The sequence below is a fragment of the Podarcis cretensis genome (genome assembly GCF_951804945.1).
Source record: "Podarcis cretensis genome assembly, chromosome: 7".
Classification (NCBI taxonomy): Eukaryota; Metazoa; Chordata; class Lepidosauria; order Squamata; family Lacertidae; genus Podarcis; species Podarcis cretensis.
The window spans coordinates 51372362-51396340 of NC_137176.1; the positions used below are offsets into that span (position 1 = coordinate 51372362).

The 23979-nt window shown below is 41.9% G+C and overlaps 1 protein-coding gene and 1 long non-coding RNA gene across 5 annotated transcripts in view; one reads left to right on the plus strand and one right to left on the minus strand.

Annotated features, from left to right (window-relative positions):
* Nucleotides 1-7942, minus strand: LOC307219511. 2 transcript variants are annotated; one of them, XR_013840457.1, is made up of 3 exons: nucleotides 7815-7942; nucleotides 1968-2072; nucleotides 1-1255 (listed from the first exon to the last, which is right to left on the minus strand). It is a non-coding gene; the product is annotated as an uncharacterized lncRNA (long non-coding RNA). The 2 variants fall into 2 exon arrangements; XR_013840458.1 differs by lacking the exon at nucleotides 7815-7942 and adding an exon at nucleotides 6856-7021.
* The window catches only part of ASXL3 (ASXL transcriptional regulator 3), a 103346-nt gene continuing 87100 nt past the window's right edge, over nucleotides 7734-23979 (plus strand). Inside the window, exon 1 of one of the 3 annotated variants that reach the window (XM_079982599.1) lies at nucleotides 7734-7836. In XM_079982599.1, coding sequence (XP_079838725.1) covers nucleotides 7783-7836 — 54 coding nt within the window. In that variant the 5' untranslated portion in view covers nucleotides 7734-7782. Of the gene's footprint in view, nucleotides 7837-8041; nucleotides 8179-23979 lie in introns of those variants that run through there. The other 2 variants (XM_079982600.1, XM_079982601.1) reach the window with 2 other exon arrangements.

Consider the following 23979-nt stretch of genomic DNA (forward strand, 5'->3'; position numbering starts at 1 on the left):
AATGATAAGGAGCAATTTTAATCAGAAAGCAGCTATGATATTCGCATTTAACACAGCAAACTGTGGTTCATAGGTACACACTCATGATGCTTCTTACTGTTATGCTTCCAACTCCCAGCTTCATTACATGTAGTTATAAAAGCATAATATACATGAGGCAAATACCATGTTTTCTGCTATATGCATGTTACAGGAACATACCAAAGCTGGGGTTGGTCACAACACCTTGCTGTATCCACAAGCAGTGGATATCCACAAGCAGTGAACATACATTTGCCATCACATAGCATGTCTTCAGATATGATGAAATCTGCTCTTATATAAACTTCTTTCTCTCAAAAGAAAGAATGTTGATGTCTCAGATTGTGAAATACAGATGTCTAACTGAGGCAGGCCTAGACAGGAAACCTACATACCGTATTTTCCCGTGTATATTTTTTCCTAAATTTTTGAAGTTTAAAATAAGGGATCATCTTATACATGGAGGTGTCTTATACATGGAAAAATATGGTAAATCCTCTCTCCAGCAGTGCTTGCCCATAACAGCTACTCTATCGTACTCCACAGCATTTCTGGTCAATATCTCTTAATTATTATTAATGTAAGAGAATAAACTGTCAATAAAGAATAATGAGCCTTACAAACAAGATTTATGCTAAACTGCAGAGGGAAATGACCTTTTTGTTCTTCCTAATACTTAATAATAATATACACTTATCTTCAAAGGTTATTATATTTTCCATAGTATGATTCAAGAAATTAAACAAATATATATAGATAGAATTCTATTATATGTATAGAATTCTATTGCATTTTGTGCTTCACAGCCCTCCCCTACTCTACAAATATATAGCAAATATCAAAAAAGAAATGAAACTAATTTAGCTTTGGAACTCCCCAGAGTGCCTTATGGGTAGGGATGGGGGATGCATCAGCTCAGGTGGAGAGGACAAGGTAATTTGGAGCGAGGAAACAGCTGGTGGAGGAAAAGTTAATAATATAATCACTCTGCACTGTTTCTTTGCTATAAAATGTCCCATCCACACTCCCCCAGAAGGAGCTGTATGCAGTTTGGGGATACGTCTGGATCCATTGCCATCATTTGAGATGCAGGCGGCCTTGGTGGCATGGAGTGTCTTCCAACAGCTATGTCTGGTGCCACATGGTTCTGTGTTGGGTGTTCAACGTCTTTATAAATGACTTGAATAAAGGAATTGATATGAAGCTCATCAGATTTGTAGACAGGTAGCTAATGCTGCAAAAGACAGGATTTAAGATGGTCTTAACAGATTGGAGAACTAACAAAATGAATTTCAATGGGGCAAATGTAAAGCACTTAGGCAGGGAGAAGATGGGGGGCACCTGGATTGCCAGTAATACATGTGAAAAGGATCTAGGGGGTCTTAGAAAACCACAAGCTTAACATGGGTCAACAGTGTGATGCATCACATAAGGCTAATGCTATCCTAGGCTGCATCAAAGCAAATTACAGTGTTAACAATATTATTATTGAATTTGATATTCTGGAACTACATATGAAGTTAGGATAGACATATTGGACAAGCATCTAATGTGACCTTTCAAACTTTTTAAGAGTTCTTTTTCAGACAGAGATTGCTATAATGGTGCATAATAAGCACCCAATGAGAATGGTACATGACCCTTCTCAAAAATGGTGGTGGGGTCAATTCTTCTCAGGGAATCTTTTCAGAAGGTCCTTATTCTAGCAGTTCAAGCCCTACTGCTTGTTAATAGGGCTTCTTGTGTTTGGCAGAGAACAAGTGAGGGATTGTAAAGCAATTTGGAGGTTAGTAGGGGCAAATCTCTGAAGAACAAATGTCTAGAACACACACACACACCCAGAGGCAAAATTACATAAAGTGGTATCATTTAATCATAAACAGAGTGAGATAGAAAGGGATCAGGGCTGGGTGCTTTTGTGATGGGGAACTTGTTGACCACCAGACCTTGTTGGATTCCAACACCCATCATTTCTGACCATTGCGTATGATGTCTGTGGCTGATAGGAATAGTAGTTCAGCAACATCTGGAGGGTCAAAGGTTCCCCATCCCTCTTTTAGACAAAATACGTTTGTCACTTCTCTGATTTTAATCTTGTAGATTATGTCATTTCTTTAGAAATGTCAAATCAGCACATGGAACTTGCAATTCTGTTAGGCAGATACAGATCAAAAGGTAGAATGCTAAAGAAAAGAAACGTCAGCTATAATTAATACATAAATTACTCTGTGACAGTGTCACCTTTTATTTCGGAGCAACAAGAATATATTAGACGATATTAATAATGTCTTCAGAAGAATAGCATGTCAGCTGCACCCCCACATTCCCAAATCAGGAGACTGTTTGGCTTTGAAATGAAATACATGCTTCTCTGAAAAAGAGCTTTTCACAGTTTGAGCCAACAGATTCTGAAACATACTGAAGCAATTAAAGAGGGAGAAAATATACTGTGAGAATAAGATTCCGGAAAGCTATTAAAATCTAGCCTTTGGTTAAAAAAGAAAGAAAGGGCAAAGTCTTTATTTTCTATATGAAATATTAATCTGAGAATGGGAAATCGCCAGTGTAACAAATTGAGTAATGTTTGCAGTGCTAAAAGTAAACTGAGATTCTGAATTTTAAACATAAAAGTGCCAAAATTTTATTGTGTATATGATTGTGGATCACATTTCATCTATTGTGTTTTAGTACAAATTACAAAATAAAGGGGGGAAATTCATGTGAAAATGAATTGTTGCATTGCTTCCACACGAGCCTAACTTGCAGCTCAGCCCAACTGTGCTGCATTGACTTCAGCAGCTTTGTAGTGCCATGGTAAGTATAGGTGGAGCTGCGCAACATGTGTCAAAAGTTGTGCGAATTCCATCACTCATTCACAACAGTTTGGCCATGCAAAGTAGCTCTTACTTCCATCTAATGTTTTAGGGATTAGCATTTGAAAGAATAAAGGTAAAGGTAAAGGTACCCCTGCCCGTACGGGCCAGTCTTGACAGACTCTGGGGTTGTGCGCCCATCTCACTTAAGAGGCCAGGGGCCAGCGGTGTCCGGAGACACTTCCGGGTCACGTGGCCAGCGTGACATCGCTGCTCTGGCCAGAGCCAGAGCCAGAGCCAGAGCCGCACACGGAAACGCCGTTTACCTTCCCGCTGGTAAGCGGTCCCTATTTATCTACTTGCACCCGGAGGTGCTTTCGAACTGCTAGGTTGGCAGGCGCTGGGACCGAGCAGCGGGAGCGCACCCCGCCGCAGGGATTCGAACCGCCGACCTTTCGATCGGCAAGCCCTAGGCGCTGAGGCTTTAACCCACAGCGCCACCTGCGTCCCTTTCATTTGAAAGAATACTGGTATGCAAAGGACCCTTGCACTCATTTTGTTTTACATGCAGTATGGCATGGCAATAATTTACTATCTTAAGTTGATAACATTATATTAATAATTTATAATCTTAAGATAGCACACTATAAATATCTTAGATATTTATAAATATCTAAGAGAGAGATTTTAGTTCTATTTTCTCCATAAGATACTCAATTTTGCATCCTCTTTCCTTGATACAGATAGACATTTGGTCTTAATGAATTCAGAGCAGACATGAACCATGAAGTAGATTATTTTTTACTGTCCATTTTTAATAATTATGTCTGATACACTTTACTTATCATAAAAGATAGCATAATTGAGGGATAACAAAATAATTTTAATAATTCCAACTTGCCCAATGAGTTGGCATAGCCTGGAGGCTATAAAAGCAATATTATCTTTTTAAATAGGCATTAAAATTCTTTTATTCCCCAAAACAGCCTTTCTAACAGGTTTTTATTCTAATTAGTGAGTCTAACCTAATAGCCAGTTGTTTGAATAATTGACCTATAAAGCCTACAGCCCACAAACCTTTATTACTTGTTATATACTCTCTTACAATATACCTTATAGTTTTGTCTTCCTGTCCTTGCTATAACCCCTAAGACCCTAGAAAAGGAACCATAGAATACAAAAACATATTTTTACTGGCTGATCTAAATTGTTACCATCAAAATTGTTTTAATAATGTAAGTTTAATTGTTCCAAGCGAAAGACTAACTTTATACAAATATACAATTAAATGTTTGTATTTATATTTTCTTTGTGAAGCAGGTAATACACTAAACATGTATCATTTGAAGTGTAATTAAACAATGGGGTTAACTGTACAAATATACAAAAATGATACTGTGTCTTCACAGGTACAAGAAGTATGCTTTCAAATGTAAGTCACATGAATTATATTGAGCAACTGTTGAGGACTAAGGCATTGGTTCCCAACCCTGCCCCCTCCCACTCACCAGTCCACTTGAAAATTGCTGAGTCTTGGTGGATCACATAGTGGTTTTTTTTGCTTGTTATAGCAATTGTAATGTGTAGTGCTAGGTCAGGGGTAGGCAACCTAAAGCCCATGGGCTGGATATGGCCTAATCGCCTTCTCAATCCGGCCCACGGATGGTCCGGGAATCAGCGTGTTTTTACATGAGCAGAATGTATGCTTTTACTTAAAATGCATCTCTGGGTTATTTGTGGGGCATAGGAATTCATTCATTTCCATGGTCTGAGGGACGGTGGAGCGGCCCACAGCTGAAAAAGGTTGCTGACCCCTGTGCTAGGTGCTGTATGGTTTTTAATTGTATTTTTATTGCTTCTTTTATTTCTTATATTGTATTTTACTGTACTGCAATTTGATTTCCTTAGACTTCGTTAAAATTCAAATTGTAGCTGTTTTTCACGAGACACATTGCGAACCACCTGGATGAAGCTTGCCATGAACCCTAGTTTGGAAACTCCTGGCCATACCAAGGAAGACTTGCAGAACGTTGGGGGTAATAGTCACATTTCTTATTTACATCAGCAGACATGCTGCTTCTGTTTTCTAACTTTCTGTCTGATATCTGAAGTAGCCCAGTGGGGGCCCATTAGCCAAACAGGCCAATAATAATAATAATAATAACATGCTTACACGACCAAATTAATAAAGATTTTTAGTTCATTAACTAGGTTGCCTTAATTAATATTTAGAAGACCAATTAAAGATTGAGTGCTATCAAACCTCATTATGGGTTCTTTTTAATAAATTTTGACCCCAGAGGTCTTGCTCTTGTCTGCTTCTTCATTCTTGAAGGACTGTATCCATATGGTACTAAAACTGTTTCACACTGGTGGGTGCCATATCCTCAACTCTCCCCATCTTTTCACATAAGAAAAGTCAAAGCAGGCACAAAATATACCGTATTTTTGCTCTATAAGACTCACCTTTTCCCTCCGAAAAAGTAAGGGGAAATGTGTGTGCATCTTATGGAGCGAATGCAGGCTGCACAGCTATCCCAGAAGCCAGAACAGCAAGAGGGATTGCTGCTTTCACTGCACAGCAATCCCTCTTGCTGTTCTGGCTTCTGAGATTCAGAATATTTTTTTTTCTTGTTTTCCTCCTCCAAAAACTAGGTGCGTCTTGTGGTCTGGTGAGTCTTATAGAGTGAAAAATACGGTAATTTCTTCTGCTAGCCTGTTGAAGGATGAAACAACTTCCAATAGGAGCACAAAATCAAAGGAACTTTGGTCAAGTGGTCGCAATGAAAAGGTACAGGGATATCCAATTGCCCACCCCTTATTAGAATAGGGTTGAAAGCATTGATCAGTTAATTGGTGAGATTAATGCTATGATTGGAATTTTAAATACAAACTCCAATCATAGCATTAATCTCACTGATTAACTGATCAATGCTTTCAGACCTAGCATAATCAACTTTTTCAAAAGCTAACAATCAGTCCTTGCGGTCCATTCCTTTGAAATTACTATGCCCCCACAGCATTTGGCTGTGATCCTAAAAGCATTTACTCATAATTACAGCACACTTCCTCAGCACCTTTGTCTGTCACAGATTTCATCAGAATTTACCTAATGCCACACAGCTCAATTTTCATATCTGCTTAATGTTTACCTACCTAGTCTTCAAGGCAATGTATAAAAACAAATTGCAAAATTATCTAGCATTAAAATGTTTATGTAAAAGTTGCTGCCATAAATATAGCTATATAGAAATAACATTTTTTGTGCAATTGTATAGGTTTGGATGTGCTGCAATTCCACTGTTTACCAATTACCCTTGCATTGGGCTGTTGACTAGGCACCTTTAGAAAAGACCTGGTTTCTAAGGAAAAGCAGTGGGAAGCAACCACTAAATGGTGACTGGAATGGCACTGGAACCGCCTCTGAAAAGTGAGTAACACAGCACTGCCTTGACACATGAGAATGCCCACTGAAATGTGTTCATCATAGGAGGGCACTGAGCTCTTTCAATGCAATACTGTACTGGGATGTATCAAGGCTTACTAAAAATAGGGGCAGGCAAGGGAGAGGAATAGAGATAAGCACAGTAAGGAAGAGTGAATGCCAAAAGAAAAAGGCTGGTTCCGTGCAAATGAGGTACATACAGTAACTGGCTTTTCCCTCCACTTTAGCTCCAAGGGAAATGGTTGTGAGCTTACTCCTCCCACAAACACACCAAGCGACTCTAGGGCCTTAGGGGGTGGAAGCTGTGGCAGAGCATCTGCTTTGCGTGCAGAAGGTTCGATCCCTGCCATTTCCAGGAGAAAGCCCAGAGAGCCACTGCCAGGCAATATTGAGCAGAATGGACCACTGGTCTGACTCAGTAGAAGGCAATAGCTTCCTATGTTCCTAGCGTAGCTGGGGGCGGGGTGGGGTAGGCACCGAGGCCTCTCCGGGTCTGCGTACGCGTGTCCCATGCCAATGTGGCCAGCAGCCCCTTGCAGCTGGAACCTGCTCCTTGCTCCATCCGTTTCTGCTCACCTGTCCCCGCCCTCTGGACGGGGTTCTCCGAGGGACCGCAGAATCGTGGCGGCTACAAGGGGGGGGGGGAAAGGACCCCCCCCCCGAGAGCTGCCCCAAGCGCCGCGCCACCACGAGAGAGCCAAGAGTGCCCAGGTGAGCAGGCAGAGGCAGCGGCCACTCCTCGCAACCGTTTCCCGGGCTACGACTTCCCGAGCCCCACTGCCTCCGCCTCCTTGCCTGCGCTCGCTTTGTGGGCGGCCCGCCGGCAGCTGGGACTGCCAGGCAGGGGGCGACGAGGACCGAGGGAAAACAACCCGATCCCGGCTGGGAGCCGGGAGAGCTCCGTTTCTTTCTGACTACAAATCCCGGGATGCAAGATGCTGCCTTTATGAACAAAAGGAAAGGAAAACGGAGCAAGAGCAGCCGCGTTGCACCTCGGGACATGTAGTCTTGTTGCCCACTCTATGTGCAAAGCGAAAGAGGGCGGGGGGGGGGAGAGCTTGAAAGGGAAAGCGGCGGAGGGGATTGGGAGTGGGTCGAAGCGAGGGTCTCCGGCAGCTCTCGCGAGATCTCGGACAGCCCTTTCTTCCCTGTGCGCGTCTCGTGCGCTTTGCTCGCGAGCGCGGCGGCCTCGGCTGGGATGTTTTGTGCAGTCGCCATTCCCTGGCGTGACGTCATAGTGCATTGTTGTGACTTGAGTAGCGGAGCATCCCTCAAGCTGTCAGCTGTGTCGCCGCCGCCGCCGCCGCTGCGGGAGCGCGAGCGCGAGCCCGAGCCTGCCCAGCCCCCCGCCCGCTCGCCGTCCCCGCGCCCCTCCCTCGGGGGTTCTCGGACTCCACGTCACCGCCTCGTTGTCTGTGCGGGACCCTCGGGCTCCCCCGCCCCCCCCCCGCACGTTCCGTCCCGCCCCCGCCCCCCCTAGAACCATCTCAATGAGATGCAAACATGAAAGACAAGAGGAAGAAGAAGGACCGCACCTGGGCCGAGGCTGCCCGCCTGGTAGGTGCGACCGGAGCTTTGTGCATGCGGGGCCGGCCCGTCCGGCTGCTGTTCCTGCGGGCGAGCCGGGGAGGCGCCTGGCGCAGCCAGCCAGCCAGCCAGCCGGCCCCCCCCTTCCCGCCCCGAGCGCCTGCACATTGTTGCCGTCGGCAGGGGATGCTGCGCTGCGCCGGGGCAGGCGAGCGAGCGAGAGGCAGCCCCTCCGGAGGCGCGGGACGAGACGGGAAGCGGAGGCTGCGTTCTCGTGGAACAATGTTCCGTGCAGAAGAAGTCTCTGCGGAGCGGCTGCGCTCGGGGAGCTACTTTGTTCGTGGACTGCCTGACTGCATGCCACGTCCCGTAGTGAGTTAGCCCGCCGCCAGCCTGGAGGGAAGACCCTCCTCCGTCCGGTGCAGGAAGGCCGTGCGGCGAAGGGCCACAGGCGGGCGGGCGGGCGGGGAAGGGGAGCTACGAAACACGCACATTGCCGGGCTCCGAGTTTCTGAATAGAGACGTCGAGCTTTCTCCGCCTGCCCCCTCCTCCCCACCTCACTTGGTCAAGCCATAAGCACTCCTGGTTATTGATGTAATGTAACCCCACACGGATCTGGGAAATGGGGGAAGGAGGAGAATTTCTTCCTCACCTGGACAGTAACTAGAGCGAGGGGCAGTGTCTCCCAGCCCGTTATAACTCCTCCATAGTGCTTTCATTCATTATCGTCGGGATTCGTCTCTCTCTGTGTGTGTGTCTGTGTGTAGTTGACAACCTGGAATAGATGTACTCTACTTCATTCTTAATAATGGGTACGAAAGCTGTTTTAGTGATCATTTAATTTGTATGTATGTGCAAACAAAAAACGATATTTTTCGTGGGGCAACTCCCTTTGTACAGCACGTGTGTAACAGAGTAGTGTTTGTGTGTGTGTATGATGGGCAGAATTTACTTCCATAGCATGTATATGTATAACAAGCAGTGTTTACTCCTGTGTGTGTGTGTGTGTGTGTGTGTGACTTTGGTTAGAGAAATTTCTCCATGTATAGGAAAGTGAGAGGAGAATTGAGAGTCCTGTATGCACTTTTTCACTCCATAGAAAGAGATAGTATGCTGCTGGCCAAAATGTTCCAAGAATCTGCCTCCTCACGTTGTGTATTAGTGAATTTAAATATCAAATTATTGTACCTACATTTTGGCATGCTTGTGTTAAATGTGAGGGGTTTGCTTGTGCACCGTATAGTTTCCCATCCACCCTTCTTAGAAAATACCTGATTATACTATTCCTCAAAAGCCTGCTGTGTTTCTAAGGACACCAGTATTCATTGGCAAAATAAATATTTCTATTCCTTCCCACCCATTTCTGTGTCCATTGTACTGTTTTAGTACACATTTTTAAAAAATTCCTTTTCAAGCTTTGAATTGTCTGTGTTTTGTAATCTTGCACATTAAGACTGCACTTACCTGGAAGTAAGTCTCATTGGACTTGAAAGAGCTTACCTCCGAGTTGACATGTATAGGATTGCATTGTAAATTGGCTCTGCAACATTGCTGCATGCAGTAAGATGTGTGTTGCTGTACAGTATTGTGTATGTATTTTGTGAAGTTTCACACTCTGTTCAGTGCAGCAATGTAAATGTATGTGTGTGGACTGCTTGAAGGACTGGCTGCTGGCTATATGGCTTGACTTTTGAATCTATTTTGCTGCCTTCTATTTGATACTTAATTGGTAAATGTGTCTGTGACTATGTTCATTTTTTGTTGCTGTTTCATGTCCGCTGCAAAGCACATTCTTTTCAAAAAGGTGGTTTTCTACTGTGTTTGGTGGGACTATAAGGCACTGCCACTGTAGTTTGATCTTCTGCACATAACTCATATAAAGACAACAAAGTCTTGTGACACCTTAAAAGCTAACAAATTTATTATAGGCTTTCATGGACTCAGGTCTGCTTTGTCAAATACACAAGCAGTTATCCTGAACTGCTGGTGTGCGTAGTATCGCTCTCAGTGTGAAAAAGCGAACAATGAGATCAGAAGGAAATTAAATTTAAAATTGTAACTTATGCTAAAATTACTTATGCTCTTGACAGTGACCATTCTACAAGGCAGTGTTGGTGATAACACAAACACCCTAGCATTGGTTAACTAATTAGCAGATGTAGCCTGATAGGAATCCCTGATCTTGATTTGAGCCAAAAGTGATACTATTGAACCTTTTGATAAATTAAGTCAATGGTTTCACACTGCAGCCTCAGTTTTGAAGTTTCTTTGTTTGGGAGTAGCCACTTGGAGGTCAGTGGCAGAGTATCCTTGGAGACTGAAAGGTTCCTTTATTGGCTTTTGAATATTACCATATCTGAGCTCAGATTTGTGTCCACTTATTCTTTTGTGCAGAATCTGTAAATGTAACACTTTAGCAACTAGTGTTAATTCAGTGTATACATCAGGATATAAACTTGAGTTTTTGTATCAATCACAGTAAGTGTGTAGAATAATTGTAGCACACCATTTGTTGTAACAGTGAAATACAGTAATATATGATGCCATAAAACATAGGAAAACAGGAAACACTATGCTCAACTCAAAATGGTTAGAGTGCAGTCATACGCTCACCTACCTGGGAGTTAGCCCTGTTGAACGCAGTGAGATTTGCTTCCAAGATGGATAGGGTGGATTGTACCATGTGTTTTCCCACTATGATACTATGGATCCTTTCTCCAATGAGTGAATATGCAGTGTTCGCTAACTGTCATCTTTAGACTAGGTGAAGCAGCCCCCAGATACGGACTTTTGAAACCCCATAACAGAGATGGGAAACATGTGGTCCTTCTCCAGAGTTTGCTGGTCTACAACCATTATTCCTGACTATTGGCTGTGGTGGCTGGGGCTGATGGGGGTTGTAGTTCAGCAGCCTCCTGAGGGCTGCAGGTTCCCCATCCCTGCACTATAACATTTTATCAGTATTTGGTATCTGAAGAAGTGTGCATGCACACGAAAGCTTATACCAAGAACAAACTTAGTTGGTCTCTAAGGTGCTACTGGACAATTTTTATTTATTTTTTATATATTCCGATCTTATCAGTAGAATTGATACCAATTTCATATCCTTTGCTTGCAAAATGCATGCAAAATTGTTTGTGTGCCACATTGCTTTCTGCTTCTGATACCCAATATTCTCCAGAGGGCTGCCTCCCAAAATGTTGCATTATGAGATCTCATCCAATCTATGAATTCCATGGAAGCCTGACTATTACTGGGTTCATCAGGGATTTTTATAGCTGAAAGGGAGTTGCATTGTAAGGCTAGAGGTGTTGCTATAACTTAGTGGTACAGCATGCCCTTGGCATGTATGAAGCTGTCTTTTAATTCCAACAAACTCTAGCTAGGGGATTGTGAGTAGAAGAAAGGGGATGAACTTATATCAGAAGTACAGGGGCAGCCTGGAACATTTTATGGCTTTAGGCACCTCATACAACACTGCTGCCCCCTGCCATGCTGCCCTGCCCCCTCCTCCTCCACAGGCTTGCCGTGCCACCACATCACCCCTGGCACTGCCTCCTCTGTGGGTGCCCCCTTGCCAGGGGCAGTGGTAGAGCCCACCCATGGCACAGGAGAAGGCAGAGCAGCAGCAAACAGTGCGCCCTTCCGGCCAGATCTGCTGCCTGAGTCCATCACCTCACCTTTCCTCTGGCCCTGCAGAAGTATATCTGCTAGTCAGGTTTGAAATTTGGGTCTAAATGCATTGCCTGCAACAAAATACCTAGTGATCTTCTATTCCCAGGTTAGTTTGAATGTACAGAACAACAAATAATGTGGTGTGGACTTCTAAACAGCAGTGTGTTACATGGAATTTAACAATCTGATCTCCTATTTGACTCAAAGGCAAGATCCTTAATATACAATGCTTTAGATAGAACACATATCGCTTCCATTGGCTCTGGTATAGTACAGTAATTGAATTAGAGTTTAATCTGAGATCTCTCAAAGCATGGTGACGCCACAAAGTGTTCACTGGTAAGTATTTCACCAGTTTGTTATTCTGCTCTCTTGGGATTCATCAATATTTTATTTCTTTTTTTTTAAAATAATATTTATTAAAATTTTTCCAGAATAAAAAGGAAAGATAGCAAGAAAGAAAGAAAAAACAAATATGATTTACACTTGGTTTCAGTGGCATCTTTCCCGGACTTCCCCCCCTCCCCCTCTTGTATTCCATTTCCCTTAAATTGATTCCACAGATTCTTACCCCAAATTTTAAAACCTTATTTGTAATTTTAAATAACCCATTTATTCCAAATTAATTTATCTTATTTATCTTAATGAACCATTTCTCCTTATATTTTATATAATTCCCTAAGATCGACCCCATTTCCCTTCCACGAATTCCCCTATTTTCAAACAACAAACATGAAAAAAGAAAAGAAAGAAATAATATATAATTTTACAGCCTTTGGATTCCAAATCTCCGCCCCCCCCCCCATTCCCCGGTTCCAATCCCCAAAGTTCATCCATTGTCTACTGCTAGCCTGGTGTATCCACGTCTATATCTCAACTCCACTTTGCCGTCTTTTGATAGCTTTTAATTTCAGAAAGTCCAATCTCGAAAAAACTCTCAGAAAAAGTCATTGTTCTTCCATCCAGACCTCTATGTTTAAGAGTCTAACTTAAATTCTATTTCTTGGTCCTTTTAAAGTCTGGATGTTCCAAATACTCCGGCTTCAAATTTGGTCCAGCTCTTATTCCTCAGGTTGCTTTTTCCTGTTCTGCTGCAGAAACCTTCTAATTCAGAAACTTCTTGTTCTCCACAGAGGCTTTTGTTATTCAGGAACATAACTTGCGTCAAGTCCCTTCCTTTCTTCAATAGATAAATCCATTGTCTCCTTTAGTATAGAAACCTCTGTAGACAAAATAATGCTTCGTTTTTGCAGCTTTCCCAAGAGATAACAGATCCTGCTCAAATTCATAGTATTTTTCCACTTGCTGCTACTGTTGCAATGTCCCAGCCTCCCTCTAGAGGGAATATGGTAACTTAATTTCTTTCAAAATCAGACCCAAAAGTCAAATAACTTGTTGCCTTTATTTCCAATAATTTATGTCCAAATTGTAACAAATCTAACCAGCAAAGCCATCGTAACAAAGTTCTCTTTTATTTTCCTGCTTTGACAGCTACTTTGACAGCTGTCAGAGTTTCTGTGTCTCTTCACCAGTCTCTCATAGCGGATCGTTCCCAGTTCCCGGGGGGGTTGCATTTTAGTTCCCACAAATCAGTCTTCTCCTCCAGCACAATTATTGTAATTTCCCTTCGTGAAGTTCTCTCGATCTTAGTTGTCAAATCCTTGCGTTGAGCCATCTACAACAGGGGGGGGGGCGGACTTCCTTTTTGCACTCCCCCCGCTCGCTCCAAATTCAAAGATCAAATTTCCCTTTTAAGTCCAATCAATTTACTCACGGGTTGTTCCTTTTAGTCCAAATCCGAAATTTTCAAAGAAGAAGTCGTTGCTCTTCGCCGAATGGCATGCGGCTTCGCTGGGCAGGGGAAGCATTGGACTCACAGCACCACACACCCCCCCGTCACCCGCTCCGCAGCCTTTAAAAAGGCTCCTTCGCGGGTCGGGGGGGGCGCAAACGGTGCCCGCCGAGTCACCAAGTCCATGGGCATCTCCGCCCATGGTTTTTGAGGGTCCCCGCGTCGCCGGCACGGCAGGACCCGATCCCTACCCAGCCGACTCCCTCCGGAGCTCGGAGGGAGTCCGCCATTTGGCGATGGCGCCGACCCGGAAGTCCTCATCAATATTTTATTTCTGGCCTTACTGAATCAATTTCAGTGACAAGCAAACAGTTGAGACCTAATATGTTCTCAAGCAATGACTCCTGTGATAGCTTGATCAATGTTCACACTACAGAATTCCATGAGTACTGAGTTACCAAATGCTTAATCTGTCATGGGCAGGGCAGAGTAACACAAATATTTAAACCATTCGTTGTAGCAATGTCATCCCGCAGTATAAAGCCACCGTATACTATTAGAGTGTAAAAGGATGTAGAGTACTCAGAAATGGTAGTTAAGGTTGTCAGTGCAGGTATAACTGCCTTTTGAAGTGTGGCTATGCATATACATTTTAATACATATTTTAATATGCAGGATTTTTCTGCAGGATCTCTTATGCAAATTGGACAACTGTTGAACATTAATTCTGTTTGTAGCCTGATGTCTTGTTTGCACTACACCACCCATTGACTAATAAATGTTTCCCTTTTATTCTCTTTCCCATTGTGCTATTTGAAATAGTATCAGTGCATTGCAGATAAAAATAGGTTTAGGTTTACAGCTTTATTTGAATTATTAGTTCCATTTTGTGTATACCAGAACTGAGGCTAAAATTATAGGCCTTGTACAAGAACACAAGCCAGTCCTTAGAAGACTTCTGTATCTTTAGGAGGCACTCATATATTTACTTGGGGTGGGGCTGTAGCTCAGTGGGCACAGCTCCTGCTTTGCATGCAGGAAACTTGGTTTAAACACTGGCAGTTCTAGGTAGGTTTAGGAAAGATGTCTGTCTGAAATCCTGGAGAGCCACTGTCAGTCCATAGACAATACTGACCCAGATTGGTGAATGTTCTGACTTGATATAAGGCAGGCAGGCATGTTCTTTCTACTTGTTCGACAAATGTGTTTGATTGCTGGCTAGAATAATAACACATAACCCTAATGTTTATTCTTATTAGCTTCACCTTTAACTCCTAAGGCATGAAAGAATCAGAGCTCAACAGGATGACAAAAGGGGGAGGAAATCCAACACGTAAACTAATATTTATGAAAGGTCCCAATGTGTTTCAAGCCTCAGTTCTTCTAGGGGACAAAAACCTTTTAATATATTCTGTAAATACATACACCAGATATGTATACTAAGTGCAGCAGGCCTTACTTTTTGTACAAAGACAGTTTTGCTCTCTGGTTGTACTCAAAAAGGAGAAGCAGAGGTGGTCTGTTTTTAAACAAAGTGTTCTTCCTTGGGTTTGGGGGTGTTAGTTTTTTGTTTTTTTGTACAATATGAATCTCTGGATCATGTAGAGAAACTTTTAAAATTATTTCCCTGAACATCTGAGGCTAAAGGTCCTTAGGATATTCTCATAACCTTTAGTTTGAAGTATTCTGTATGGCATTCTGATTCTCTATTGTCCCTTCCTCATATGTTAATTCATCAAGTGGTGCTCGGCTCCACTTTATTCTTTCAGGCAAACATCCTTCAATTTGTATTGTTGAATGCTTTGGAAACAGACTGTACATCCCAAACATATTATTGTACACCCTATATTTCTAAGGATTATGAAGCATCTGTCATTGGTGATCTAGTGTGTGACTCAGAATGCTCAGTTGCCAAAAGTACTAAACAGCTCAAAGTCCAATTTCTGTGAGGGAATGGAAGGTTGTGCATTTGACTGGCATTAAGAGTGAGACAATTGGCCTCTGCTGGTTGATTGTCTTACCTACTCATGTTCTTCTAACATACCACCAACTATGCTATTGAAAGAGACAGCTGAATGAGCGAACAGGCAGAGAGAATACTGGCACAGGTCATGTGCTCTAGTACGTATTATGCATGCACTACTCATCAACATGATGCATGCCAGTACTGCTTCTGTTCAATTGTACCATTTGTTTGAATAGTCAGAGAACAGGTGTCAGGTAGAGTGGTGAGTGAGATCAGTGGCAGCTGTAGGGGTTTTTTGTTTTGTTTGGAAAGGGGGTCTACCTAGTGAGTAACCCTTGTATAAGCTAGACATTCTGACGGGGGTAATGTTCATGTTAAGATAATCAGCTTTTAATAAAGCTGCTGAGCAAGCATACTAGTTTTCCATTCCATACAATATTTTATGGGCAATCTATAGTGTTTTAAAAGGTTAACCTGTATATGCTGACTCAGGCAATCAGTTTGAATACATAACTAAAACTTGACTATGTGCAATTTGCTGAACTGTGTCCATGAAATAGCATTTAAAATATAAAATAGATGGGTGCCTTAAGCTGTCTGTGTTTGCATAGGATGGTTAAGGGGGGAGAGGCCATATTGGTGCAAGGAGAATGTCAGCCACATGGCACTCATGCACAATCTATATTGATTGAACGATTCAGAGAATTATGGGTTGTGTGCTGACCAAATAGGCTGCTTGAAGGAAGGAGTAGCTCTACACATCATCATGTCTTTCCTTGTGGATTGCTTTATGCTCTTTTGGCATTTTGCTAAGGCACCAGACTAGAATTGTGTGGGCAAACATACTGTGTGGTTACACCCTAATTGGTTGACTTTCCCTAGGGCAGTAGATTTTAACAGATTTACAATCCATTGTTCTCTTTAATTCTCAGTGTGGCTTGCAGTTCTGAAAAGTGACAATAAGACCAAACACTGAGCAATAAAGAAAAGTTATACTAAAAGCAGCAGTAGGAGCAAAATATAAGTAAGCAGGTTTTAGCAAAGGCCCCATACAGCAAAAATGCTTCTAACCTGGTGCCAAACAATAAGAATGTAGGTGCCTGCAGTGGCAGACTTGCGGCTCTCAAATTTCAGTGGTGCCCTGTGCAGCTTTAAATCCCCCCCAACCCTACTCTTGTGATCTGTTTGACATCATTGTTGCGGTGCCCCCCTGTGGTGCCCAGTGCAGCTAAACTACCCTAAAACCACCTCTGGTGCCTGGTAAATAATCACTGGGAAGGGTGTTCCAAGGTCTGGCACCATTACATAAATGGTTTTGCTTTTAGCTGCTTTGTTGTTTAGCCGTGTCCGACTCTTCATGACCCCATGGACCAGAGCACACCAGGCACTCCTGTCTTCCACTGCCTCCCGCAGCTTGGTCAAACTCATGTTTGTAGCTTCAAGAACACTGTCCAACCATCTCGTCCTCTGTTGTCCCCTTCTCCTTGTGCCCTCAATTTTTCCCAACATCAGGGTCTTTTCCAGGGAGTCTTCTCTTCTCATGAGGTGGCCAAAGTATTGGACCCTCAGCTTCCAGTGAATACTCAGGGCTGATTTCCTTAAGAATGGATAGGTTTGATCTTCTTGCATTCCATGGGACTCTCAAGAGTCTCCTCCAGCACCATAATTCAAAAGCATCCATTCTTCGGCAATCAGCCTTCTTTATGGTCCAGCTCTCACTTCCATACATCACTACTGGGAAAACCATAGCTTTAACTTTTTCTTGCTTTTCTCCCAAGAAGCAGGCGTCTTTTAATTTCGTGACTGCTGTCACCATCTGCAGTGATCATGGAGCCCAAGAAAGTAAAATCTCTCACTGCCTCCATTTCTTCCCTTTCTATTTGCCAGGAGGTGATGGGACCTGTAGCCATGATCTTAGTTTTTTTGATGTTGAGCTTCAGACACTCATTAAAAGGTTCTTTAATTCCTCCTCACTTTCTGCCATCAAAGTTGTTTCATCAGCATATCTGAGGTTGTTGATATTTCTTCCGGTAATCTTAATTCCGGTTTGAGATTCATCCAGTCCAGCTTTTCACATGATGAATTCTCCATATAAGTTAAATAAGCAGGGAGGCAATATACAGCCTGGTTGTAATCCTTTCCCAATTTTGAACCAATCAGTTATTCTGTATTCAGTTCTAACTGTAGCTTCTTGTCCCACATAGAGATTTCTCAGGAGACAGATGAGGTGATCAGGCACTCCCATTTCTTTAAGAACTTGCCATAGTTTGCTGTGGTCGACACAGTCAAATTCTTTTGCATAGACAATGAAGCAGAAGTAGATGTTTTTCTGGAACTCTCTAGCTTTCTCCATAATCCAGCAATGTTTGCAATTTGGTCTCTGGTTCCTATGCCCCTTCGATATCCAGCTTGCACTTCTGGGAGTTCTCGGTCCACATACTGCTTAAGCCTGCCTTGTAGAATTTTAAGCATAACCTTGCTAGCGTGTGAAATGTGTGCAATAGTGCGGTAGTTGGAGCACTCTTTGGCGCTGCCATTCTTTGCGATTGGGATGTAGACTGATCTTCTCCAATCCTCTGGCCACTGCTGAGTTTTCCAAACTTGCTGGCATTTTGAGTGTAGCACCTTAACAGCACCATCTTTTAAAATTTTAAATAGTTCAGCTGGAATATCATCACTTCCACTGGCCTTGTTATTAGCAGTGCTTTCTAAGGCCCATTTGACTTCACTCTCCAGGATGTCTGGCTCAAGTTCGGCAACCACACTACCTGGGGTGTACGGGACATCCATATCTTTCTGGTATAATTCCTCTGTGTATTCTTGCCACCTCTTCGTGATATCTTCTGCTTCCGTTAGGTCCTTACCACTTTTGTCCTTTATTATGGTAATCTTTGTACGAAATGTTCCTTTCATATCTCCAATTTTCTTGAACAAATCTCTGGTTTTTCCCATTCTATTGTTTTCCTCTATTTCTTTGCATTGCTCATTTAAGAAGGCTGCAGAGATGGGTGGGGGGCATCAATATGAAGGTTTCCAGTAGTAGTGGAAGGGCATGTTTATGCAGGAGATGACAGTTCAGACACCGAGGACCCAGACTGTTAAACGCTCTATAGGTCAAAACCTGCACTACTAATATTCTCCAGTAAGTGAAAAAGAAACAATGCTTGCATGTAAACACCACACTAGTATGTATTTGAGCTCCTCAGCTTAGGATCAGTTTAGTACCTTCTGGAGTTGCTTATGTTGGTTTCTGAGTACATGGTGACAGCAGCAATTACTGTCAAGACATCAGCATTTGAAGTTATTGGTGTCCAAACATTTTGTTGTCTCATCTTCCCAAGTATCTTTCAGCATCTTTGATATTTGTTTGTTTCACAGATTTTTGTTCTGCCTCTTCAACACAGGGGTTCCCCAGGTGGTTAAAAATCAGGATTGCCATAAAAGATTAAAATGGTGAATAAAAATGGTTAAGAACAACGAAGGAACAAAAACAGCAGAATATGGTGACAACAAATCAATGTCATAGGAAGTAGAAAGCCTAAGGAAGTCATAGTGTTATTGACAGTGTATCCATCAAATGAAGAATATCAGTTATGGGAAATTCCATGTCGTATGTCTATGGGGTTTTTTTACCCTCCCCCCCAAAGCACTTTTTCAAAAAATAAAATAAAAGCTCATTGCAAATTAATTCCACATCACACTGTAATGCAGCCATTTTAAAACAGACATATGCAGTCCCAGCTGCTCAGTGACATGGGTCAGGGTATACCTAGATTGCAATAACTGCTTCTTTCCCGATTCACATGGGGCATGTGTGAAGAGGAAAAGGCATGGATAACCTAATCAAAGATCTGGAATGAATCTGGATTCAAAGTAGCATGTTGAAGATGATCATGAAGAATTACAGTTTGAGTTAAAATTAGGTTGAGGGTTGTATTTTTATTTGTTTTTGCTATGAGTGGATTAGCAATTTAGGAAGAAAAGAGGGGAAATGGGTTGGGGGACGTCCAGTGAACTTATCTATCCCTACAAGGTAGAGCAATAAAGATCTACAAAGCATGAATGGCTGTATGCATGCATGTGCTTCCACCTCTGCCTACCACACTTTATTTGTACACCTTGAGATCTATCCTTGCACTGTGCTCAGTTGTGGCAAATCTTGGTGCACATACTAACAGTAGTATCTCCTTCAGTAGACCATGAGCAACGTTCCGTGCAACACAGCAGAAAGCATGTGATTTTCATTCATGAATAAATTACAGTAACCTGTAACTTAAAGATACCCATTATGGTTGATAAGCAGTAAAAAAAAAAAAAAAGCACTAATTGCAAGACAGAGAGACAGAGACCAGCACAGTTAACATATCTAGCTTTTTAAAACCCAAATGCAATTTCCTCCCTTCTCTGTTTTGCTGAGATAGTACAGTTGAACTAAATCATATAGTAGTGAGGGAATATTTCACGCTGTGTCTTCATATTTGAAGGCCACAAACGACACCAAAAATCAGTATCATAACTTATGTATAGCTAGAGCTTTGACTTTAATCCCTTTGACTTTTATCTCAAGTGTTGACTCTTGCTACTATAAATAGAATTTAAACTATTGTAAAAGAGTTTCATGCTGTTATAAAATAGGGATTTGATTTGACTTTGTTTAACTACACTAAGGACTTCTTTGTGGCTGGCTTAACACAGACCTTCCATTATTTCCATATTTGTTCTAAGTTAATTCTCTTTTAGACATGTAGAAATGCTGCTGCTTTAGGAGGTTTTGATGGCCTTTCTCTTTGATCCGTAATCAAGGCAGCTTTGAAGAGCTGTACTCTATTTTATTATTGTATTTTTTGCCTCAGGGTTTCCTCAGATTTGTTTTGTAAGGCCATCTTTGTACTTGTTTGGCATGGTAGTATGTGTGTTATTTCTTTACAATGCATAGCTGAAGAAAGACAGAAATTCCTGTTTTATAATAATTGAGTTTGGTTTGTGATGCTTTGTAGATATTTAATCTGAAATGTGACATGTAAGTAGCAGGCCCATTGAATTTTGTCATCTGTATATGCGCTCTAGATCTTTGCTGGGTAAAACTCACCTTCCAGAAAATAATCAGATCATGTCCTATTTCTTCTGTATGGATTTGTGAGATGCTGCTGTAGGTATGACTCTTTTTGAAACAGTAGTCCTCAAACATTCTTGTAGTGAACCATTTTCAGTTAAATGGGGTGGGGACACCCTGTGGTATTTTAAGCTAAAGGAAGAGGTACCCTGGTAAGGAGGATAACTAGAGCAAAATAATGATGTCTCATTAGCTGGCTAAGTTCACATTTGTCCCATAGCTGGAGGCTGGCAACCTGAAAGCAAAGATAATGAGTTGGATCCTGTGGACTTTCCATATCATTAAAAGAACATGAATGAGGGATCACAGGAAACAGTCTGATCAACCCCCCCCCAAACCCCCAGGGGTAAGCCCCCATGGACTTCTGATTGGAAAGAGTGGGAAGGAATTTGAATCTGCCCTGCTTTATGCCCCAGTTCAGACAGGATTTGAATCTGCCCTGCTTTATGCCCCAGTTCAGACAGGAATCTTTCCCAGTCCTTTCTGCAGATGCCAGATATCGAACCTTCCTTTTGCATGCAGATCATGTGCTCTATCTACTACAGAGCTTTAGCCCTTCTCTAAAAAGCACGAGTTCCAGGGATGGTGCAAAGTATTATATGTAGTTTATTGCTCAAGATTTGTATTCCAATATTCATTCCATCCAAGCAGAAAAGTCAAAGTAGATTACACCCTTAGAAACCATCAACATAAAACATAATGAAACAGTGCATTAAAACAAAAAACAGAAAACAAACTTTATAATAGAAATGCTGCTTCCTTCTGCTCCTGGTCTTGGATACGTTAAATGTGTGATCAAATTTCCATATTGTTGGTTTTTTAAAAATAGGAGCAGGGACCATGATCTGAATTAGGGCTGTGGTACAGGGAAGGGGGAGTTAAGTTGCACCATGTCATTTCTGCTCCATTCTACTATTTGCTTCATAAGGAAATCTACTATTTGGGCCCATAGCAGTTCCAGTGTAAGGCAAATAACAGCTTTTTTGGGGGAAGGGGGGAATTAATTGAGAAAATGTGTACAAAAAGTCATATGGGTGGAAAAAGTAACACACACTTAGTGTTGTGATCTCAATCTGTGCCCTGGCCCCTCTACAGTTTTGAAATATTAAAAGATGGAAATGCAATTACACACTTAATGTACACACCAGATTAACCCTTTGAGATTTTTTGATTTTTTAAAAAAATCATATAGTGCCTTTTGAATTATCAATCCAATCCTAGAAAAATACTAGTTGTGTGGATGCATTGCATGCTAACTTCTCTTCTATCTTCATAAACATCTATATTCATCAACACATTTAGAATCTGGCTCTAGGTGGATTTCTTCCCAAAATGTGCAGCCCTTGCCCATGTTTTATGTGCCATGCCATTCTACACCAAGAGTGATGCATGTTTTGTTATTTAGGATCCTTAGAATGATACATTTTAATGGCCTTCATTTCTATGACAAAAAACAGATAAAAGGTTGGAAGAAGCATGAAGGGATGAAAGAGCTGAACTGCACAATCATGCAAAGCCAATATACATTGACTTTTTTAAAATGAAGATTCTACTTTTATTCCTGCTTGAGAACTAATTTGAGTAGTTCACAGCTGTGTGTTTGTGGATAATGCATTGGTTGCAAACATAGCTACTTAGAGGGTATGGCTATGCTTTGGGATGCTGTCTCTCATTTCATGTACTGTAGATGCTGATTTATCTCCTATGACATTAATCGTCTCATAGCAAGCGATGGAATAACTTGCAGATGCCCTTCCTCTCCTCATTTATGAAGATAAATGTCATAACATGATGGCTGATCTTTGTTATGACACTAACCATTATAACATTTAACAAACGTAGCAAAAAATATCACTGACAGCTAGCAAGAGCATCTGTGTATGTGGGGAGTGATCTTGCCGCTTGTGCCTCTAGCGCAGAACCCTGACTTGTCATATTTAGTTTCTGGAATACTTTTAAGGAATAGATTTGGTCTGAGTCAGCAAACAAATATAATTGACTGGTGATACAGTGTTACAATTATATTACTTAATGACCAATAGTTCAGTGGTGCTGTGGCTCGAGGGTATAGGAATTAGAGAAAAGACAGCCTAGGATACTGAAGAGAGGGGAGAACAGTGGGTCTGTGCTTTTGAGACATCAGAGGTAAGGCTTCCATAGTAAGCAAAATCATGGCGCAGCCTTAGCTCAACACATCTGGTTGGAGATGAAACCCAGATGTTTGTCTCACAAGATGAGACAAGCAGAAGTGTAACCATACGAAGAATCTGTGGGAAAACAGCAGCTATAGCCCTACATATTATACATGTGGAAGGGTCTCTAAATTTTTGTTTTGTGCTCAGATCCCTCCCACAAAATACTGGCACCTCTGTCTCATTTTGGATGCCCAGAGAATACTTGGACCAGGCAAAAGGAGGAAAGGGAGACCAGAGTGATTGTGAACCCTGCTCCTTTTATCTCGAGGGTCTGGGAACATCATAGCCTGAGCAGTTGCCAGGTCTGCATCTGGATCACTCCAACAACTGTCTAGCATTCATGTTGTATGTTATGAAGAGAGAAACCAAAAGTATTCCCTCCCGCTGGTATTCCAAAATAGAACAACATCCTTTTGGCAACGGATGTTTGGCAACTGAGGCAAAGATTTCATTTCTTTGTGAGCAGATCTGCCTATTTTCTTCTCATGGTCCCCAAATATACTGGCTAATGCCTGTGAAAATGAAAAATGAAACTTATTATTATTATTATTATTATTATTATTATTATTATCACCATCATTATCATTATCATCATTATTAATAACAGGAAGAAGCTTTCCTTCTCCTAGTTTCAATTTCTCTCCTCACTCTTTTCATATGTAAATGAGGCTTTTCATATAGACAGCAAACATGCCTTGGATATCAGTATTTTCTGAGGTGTTCAAATTAAGTCTTTCTTCACAGTTCACTAGCAATACTCCTGCTAGAATTGATCAAGACACAGAACATGTCATGTTTTATGAATTAAGTGAGTAACCCTAGTCCAGAATTGCTATTCTAACAAAAGAACTCACAAGCCCTATTTGGACGTTCATTTTGTACATGTGTAAACAAACACATGAAGGGGGAGTGGGGGCACACTGCCAAGACCCAGCCCTTTTGGTCCACCTTTCAACCCTTTGGTTCAGCCAAAGGTCTGAAGCAGGGAGCCGCATCCTGCTTGTCCCGGCTCCCCATGTGATTTAGAATTCTGTACAATCATGGTTTTTCTGTACAGCATAGGGAACTTCCATGGATGGAAGAGGCTTCCTGCTTCAGAGCTTCACCCTCAAATCTGTGGAATACTGAAAAGAGGGTGAAAGTCATGCATCTTAATGGGTGGTGCTTAGTAGCACTCCACTACACTCCTTCATCTGTTTGTTCACAAGTGAGTAAACAGAACACCAAAATAGGGCATATAGTAGGGCATTATTTGATACTGCAGGGGTGGAAACTCCCCCAATTGCTGTTTATTATTATTATTATTTAAATTTGTATATCGTCCTTCATCCATAGATCTCTGTAGACTATATTTTTTATTTTAAAAAAGATACAGTAAACTACGAATGTGTTAGCTTAACTTTAGGTGAATTTGTAGAAAGCCAAGAATGA